Source organism: Chrysemys picta, chromosome 20 (assembly GCF_011386835.1).
Source record: "Chrysemys picta bellii isolate R12L10 chromosome 20, ASM1138683v2, whole genome shotgun sequence".
In the NCBI taxonomy this organism is placed as follows: domain Eukaryota; kingdom Metazoa; phylum Chordata; order Testudines; family Emydidae; genus Chrysemys; species Chrysemys picta.
The window spans coordinates 21,933,862-21,939,861 of NC_088810.1; the positions used below are offsets into that span (position 1 = coordinate 21,933,862).

At 56.9% G+C, this 6,000-nt stretch overlaps 1 protein-coding gene across 1 annotated transcript; it reads right to left on the reverse strand.

Moving 5' to 3' along the window:
* Window positions 1–718: 718 nt before the first annotated feature.
* LOC101934952 (SLAM family member 8-like) lies at window positions 719–5,766 on the reverse strand. The gene is made up of 4 exons (XM_042843259.2): window positions 4,208–5,766; window positions 3,062–3,403; window positions 1,453–1,749; window positions 719–1,130 (listed from the first exon to the last, which is right to left on the reverse strand). The coding sequence occupies exons 1-4, from the start codon at window positions 4,269–4,271 to the stop codon at window positions 1,021–1,023; spliced, it is 813 nt and encodes a 270-aa protein (XP_042699193.2). The 5' UTR covers window positions 4,272–5,766; the 3' UTR covers window positions 719–1,020.
* Between the last annotated feature and the right edge of the window lie 234 nt (window positions 5,767–6,000).

A 6,000-nucleotide genomic window follows, 5' to 3' on the forward strand; every position in this document is an offset into this window, starting at 1 on the left:
TACAAGTCAACAGCTCCCCATCATATAGGACGAGCGTGGAACTATCTGCTGTGTGATAAGGGCTTGTCTACACAGGGAATTGACAACAGAACTGTAGCTGTGCTGGTATAACACCCCATGTGGACACTAGAACAGAAGTGACTTTATTCTGGTGTAAACGACTCCCTGAGTTACACATAAACAGCCTGGTTCTCATCGACAATGAGGCCCCTTTACAAGGCTACGGAAACCTAGAGCAGCCTTAAAGTGAATGTAACTGTCATTTCTACCCCTTTTAAGACCCTTTGGTGTGGTCAGAATGGTACAAATGGCCCTTGGGGTACGTCTACACTATGGTGGTGAGGCCATGCCGCTGCAGCGCCGTAATGCCGACCATAGTACTGCCTGTTTCCAAATCCTGGCAGATACTTCGGCGCTGGTCATGTAAGTACCTAGATTGACAGACCATCAGCTGCCCCTTTCCGTGGTCTGAATGCAGAGTCCGCCTTGCCCTCCCCTGCACCAGGCCTGGAACAGCTCCGCTCTGAAGATGCTGCCTTGTTCTCCAGCTCTGCAGAGATCACAGGTTGAAACCTGCTGCGCTAGAGAGAGAACCTTACAGTCATCATGGAAATCAGACCATTGCAGCCAATCCGTGAGCAGGGCTTTGAATATGTATCACTAGCTGCGCGAGTCAGTAACTGCATAGCTAATCCCAACTCAGCACGATACTCCAGTATTAAAGTACGCTCAAATATCCAGCACTTTTATTTCTCTTTACCGTGGAGAAACACCTCCTTTAGACAAAGCTTGCTCGGACAATTCTCTGATGAACAGGTGCATTTCACTGGAGATTCTGGGGACCACGCTACACCTGGGGGTGAAATCCGGACTCCACAGAAGTCACTGGCAAAACTCCCACTGACTTCACCGGGGCCAGGATTTCACCCGATAGCCTGCTCCCCCCCCGCCTCCCCGTCAGTCCCCGTCCACCTTCTCGTCAGGCGTCTGCGATACGAGGTCCCAGCCCAACCGCCAGCGTTATGGCATTTTTCTGTGCACCAGGTTCACAAGGACCATGGCATTGATCTCGAGTCCCAGGAACAGCGCCCCAATAATGGCTTTCCAATGGCAAGGACTGGGAGCCGCTCCTGCAATGGGGAAAAGACAGAGTCAGGGGGATCGGCCTGACCAGCCTGAATCCGCGTTCGCACTAAGACCCCTTCACTTCGCGCTGGCAGCGTAAAGGGGCCTGGAAATGGGAGCGAATTCCAGCTTGGCTCACTGCTTCGGCAGCGTTCGTGAACAAAAAGCAGCCCCGTGGCCACTGTATTTATCGCTCTGTCTGGGGGGCTGGTTCTCCGGTCACGTACGCTGCTGTAAACCAGGAGTAGCAGCACTGACGCCAGTGGAGCTATGTTCGCATAAAGCCGGTGTAAGCGAGCAGACAGACACGCCCTGCCGATAACTCACCACCGCTTTGGCAGATGCTCTGCAGGTCAAGAGAGATGTTTTTCTGGTCCACGGGGTTGCTGGCCGTGCAGGTGAAGGTAGAGTCTGTGAGGTTGCGCTGCAGAGACAGGTGAAGGGTCCTGCCGTCCGGGCTGAGCTGGTACCGCTCGGGATCGCCCAGGTTTCGGGGTGGGTTCCCTCTACTCCAGGAGATGTTAACCTCTTCCCTGCCAGACACCCGACACTGCAGAGTGACGTTGCACCCAGCTGCCGGGCTGGAGAGCGAGTGACTCTTCATCTCCGGCGCTGGAACGGGCTCTGCATTCAGAAGAAATGAAATGAGAATGAAAGACTCTGGGGGCCTGATTCTCATTGACACAGAAGGTGTCTACACTGGGGAAAAAACAACCACCTGGCAACGAGTCTCAGAGCTCGGGTCAGCCGACTCGGGGGCCTGCCATGGTGCTCAAGGGAGCAGCGTGGACATTCCTGCGTGGGCTGGAGCTCGGGCTCTGAGACCCACTGCCATCGCCAGATGTTAGAGCCTGGGCTCCAGCCCCGAGCAGGAACTTCTACACTGCTAGTTTTAGCCACCTAGCTCAAGTCTCAGGAGCCCGAGTCAGGTGACCCGGGCTCTGCGTCAGGTGACCCGGGCTCTGCGTCTGGCTGCCACGCGCCTTTTTTTTTCTCCCCAGGTGTATTGTAAGGGCTTTTTACATGCCTCTGGCTGCACAAAAGGGCCTTCCAGTGGTCCCTCTTTACACCCCTTGAAGGCCCCTTTGCGCGGCCAGAGTGGGGTAAAGGGGCATTGATGTAAATGACTAGAGCCTCCGGGAGGTTGCCACTAACGATGGGCCAGGGCAAGAGAAGCTGAGGCTATGAATGGTTTGCAGGGGGCTGGGCAGAGCTGGGGGAAGATGGGATGTGATTCCTGGGGCAGGGCTAAGAGACACAGGGACACCTCACGGGAATCAGATCGGACTCTCCTGGGGAGTCCATCCTCCAGCAATCACACAACATGGGGTCCCTCTGACAGCTGCTTGGAGGCCTGTTTCGCTGCAGCTCCTTCACAAGCAAGGAGCACCACTATCCTCACTGGGGTGGCTTGGATGGCCTCGGGAACAGAGGGGATGCCTGTGCACAGCAGAGCCAGGGGACAGCTATGCAGGTCACAGGGCCATCACAGCATGCCCCCAGCATCCACCCTGCAGCTATGCATTCAGCTCTGTATCGAGCAGGGCCATCATCGTGTTCCTGTGGTGCACACTGCCAAAGGGGGATCACAGACTCACCCCTAGAAATGAGCCTCCCAGCACCAGCCTGGCCCTGGAACCACTTGATGTAGGTTCGAATTCCTGGAGGGAGGTTCTCAGTTGTGCAGAACTGAGGGGCTGGGTTACAACCTTCCTCCCGCACATTCTCCTCCCTGCCTTGTGCAGGCTGGGAAAAACTCAACCCCAGGGCACGTATTTCCTCCACAGGACACTGCAGGGCACGAGCGAGGAGTTATTATCCACGGGGCCCTGTGTCCTGGGGACGAGGCCGAAGAAACACGCATTTATTAACCGCCCTGGAAGATGATTTCACTTGTTGAAACTTCACTTAAACAGGGTTTTAAACAGTCACTTACCATAGACCGCGAGGCGAAAGGCCTGTTCCTCCACAGTTGCTGGTACTATCTTAATCCGGGCCTCATAAACTCCGCGATCGCCCAGCTCCAGAGCCTTGATCCTCAGCGAGGTCTCATTGTACTTTTCTAGCCTCTGCTTAAATCTGTCGTTGGGATCGGGTCGCTCAAACTTCCCCCCACTGAACTCAGCCAGCTGGAGTGTCACACCTGACCCAGCACGAAAGCTCCATTCGATCTCTTTCACCTGTCTCCCGGGGGATAGATTCACAGACAGCACAACCGAGCCTCCCAGAATCCCATTCACCTGGCGGGGGGGAGTCAGTGCTTGGGTTAATCCAGGATCTGAAAAACAGAGCCCAGGAGCTGAAAGTTGCGGGGGGTAGGGGTGGGGGTGAGCACTGATTTCCCCACTTGCTGCAGCACAAGCCAGAGAGAACAAACTGACGGGAGTTGTTCCAGCTGCCGGGTCTGGTTTTGGCCTCCGAGCTGACCCTAGAGACTTTTACCCTCGGTGTTTCTAGGGCAGCCATCACCGTAGCATCTGGGCACCTCACAATCATTCATGCCTTTATTTTTCCAATCCCCACTGTGAGGCAGGGCAGTGCCATTATGTCCATTGTACGGCTGGAGAAACTGAGGCACAGAGCGTCTAAGTGACTCACCCAAAGTCACACAGAGTGTGTGGCAGAGCAGGGAACTGCACTCTGGACTCCCAACTCCTAGGCTAGTGCTCTAACCACTAGGAAATCCTCCCTCTCTGCTGCTCTTTTCCACTTCCCCCTAGGAATCCCAATACCCTACATATCCATTTCTGTTCCCATCAGCTCTGGGGACCAGAACCGCCTCCTGGTGCCGCCCCCCGGGGAAGAGAAACATCTCACCTACCCCTGGCACAGAGCTCGGGGAGGGGGAGCTAGGCCCAAGAATTGTTCCTGGCAGGGAACCAGCTAGCAGAGTAAGGAGGGAGCCCAACACACACTGCGCTTTCAGTTACACTATATAAATCCAGAGGCACTGAACTGAGCTCAGTGGAGCGGCTCTGGATTTGCACCAGTATAAGCCTGGGCCCAGGGGCTGTGGTTTCCAAGGTTCCCCTCGACACGAGGTTGCCACGTGTCTCGCAGCCGTAACGCCCCCATCACTCACCTGGGGCTCGGAGAGCTAGGGCCAGGACAGCAAGCAGGGGGAGCCGAGCACGGCCCAGGCCCATGCTCTCGCAGCAGGCTGGATTTGCCTCCTGGGAGCTTTGCTTCCCCCGTCACTGGCGAAGGCGCTGAGACAACCGTCACAGCTACGCAGCACCAGCTCCTTCAGACCACAAGCTCCGGGTGTTGTTACTTCCTCCTCCGGTCATTGTATCTTTGCAACAGTCCACCTCGCCTCCCACCCACTACAGCCCTTTACAACCAGCAGCAGGCTTTAGCCCCACAGGTGCCGGCGGGTGGGGTTGGCCATTTTGCAGATGGGGAAACTGAGGCACAGAGAGTCCGGTTGGGTCTGGCTCCTGACCAGGTAGTGTAGCGGAAAGGGGAGCGTAATGAGCCTCCCATCCCGTCAACCACTCACCCTGGTCTCAATTGCCGCCCTTCTCCTGGCCCAAGCACAAGGACAGCTACCGCGGGGAGGAGAAAGGCGAGGGCTCCCTGGCCCACGTTGCTCCCTCCAGTGGGGGCTAGCCATGGTGTTATGCCCCCCCTGCACCGGGGAGCACCCAGAATTCAAGGCCCTGCACGGAATTCCCACTGGGTCAGTGCGGCTGCAGCCCCCACCCTGATAAGGGCCAGGAGCTCTCCAGCCTGTCTGGAAGTGACGCGTTAGCCAGACACAAGCCCTGGGCTCCGTGCAGGGTGACGGGGTGGAATTCTCTGGTCTGTGCGAGGCAGACAGAGCACTCCCTCCATGGGGAAGCCCTTGTTTCCCCAACCCCACGGGGCAGGGTGAGACAAAGGGGAACCCTCCGGGGCAGGGTCTGCCCAGATGGAGCAGCTCTACCCAGGATTCCCTCGCCTGACCTGGCAAGGCTTGGGGGAGCTGAAGTGGTCACAGCACCGACTAGCACAATGGCCACAATCGAGCTGGTCAGAGAGGAGGTGAAGATGAAAACCGTCCCACACGGACACGCCTGTCTCCAGAGTGCTAGGGAGATGGCTCCGGAACGCCACCTCCATCTGGGTTCAAGTGAGAGAGATTTGAAAGCCAGGGATGGAGCGGAGGGCTGGTAAACTCAATGCCTAAGTGAGGAGGGTTTTAGAAACGTGATGACAGGTAGCTGTGTATGGGGATGGATAGGTGGGCGTGAATGGGGGTAGCCGGATAGACAGACAGCTATTCCTTGTTATCAAAGCCACCCCCCAGCTCCCATTTGGCTGTGACAGCTCTGGGTATTTCGTGAGCAAACAGGCTGGCGGGCCCAGACCAAGGTCAAAACCACATCTCCCTGACAACAGCGACATGTCTCTTGTTGCCAAGAGCGGTGGTCTTGCTCAGACATTCGACTACTGGCCTGCAGGGTCTGATCAGCCTGATTCCCAGGGACACCGAGGTCCCTTTCCACCCCTCCGGCAGCATGAAGGGGCCTCGAAGAAAGCGTCAGTTACAGTCACACCCACCCTGGAGCCGTTTCAAGGGGCCTGAGCATCAACGGGCTAAGCCCAGAATCCCCACTTCATTCAGAAGCCTAAATGTGACCTGACCCCATTTGTCCCCTTCCTGGATCTCCCTCATCCCCCCCAGCTTGTCTCTCCCCTGCCTGGACCAGTCACCCGCGCTCTGTTGACTCTACAGGTGGCGTGAGGCTGCTCCACCCTCCCCACTGACTGAGCTCCATGGATCCCCCGATTCAACTGGCCTCACAGCAGACTGCAAAGCCTCTCTCCAGAACCCCGAGGGCTGGAAGGCCCCGGAGAGGAGGAGGGGGAGAGCGGAGGGTGGAATTCACC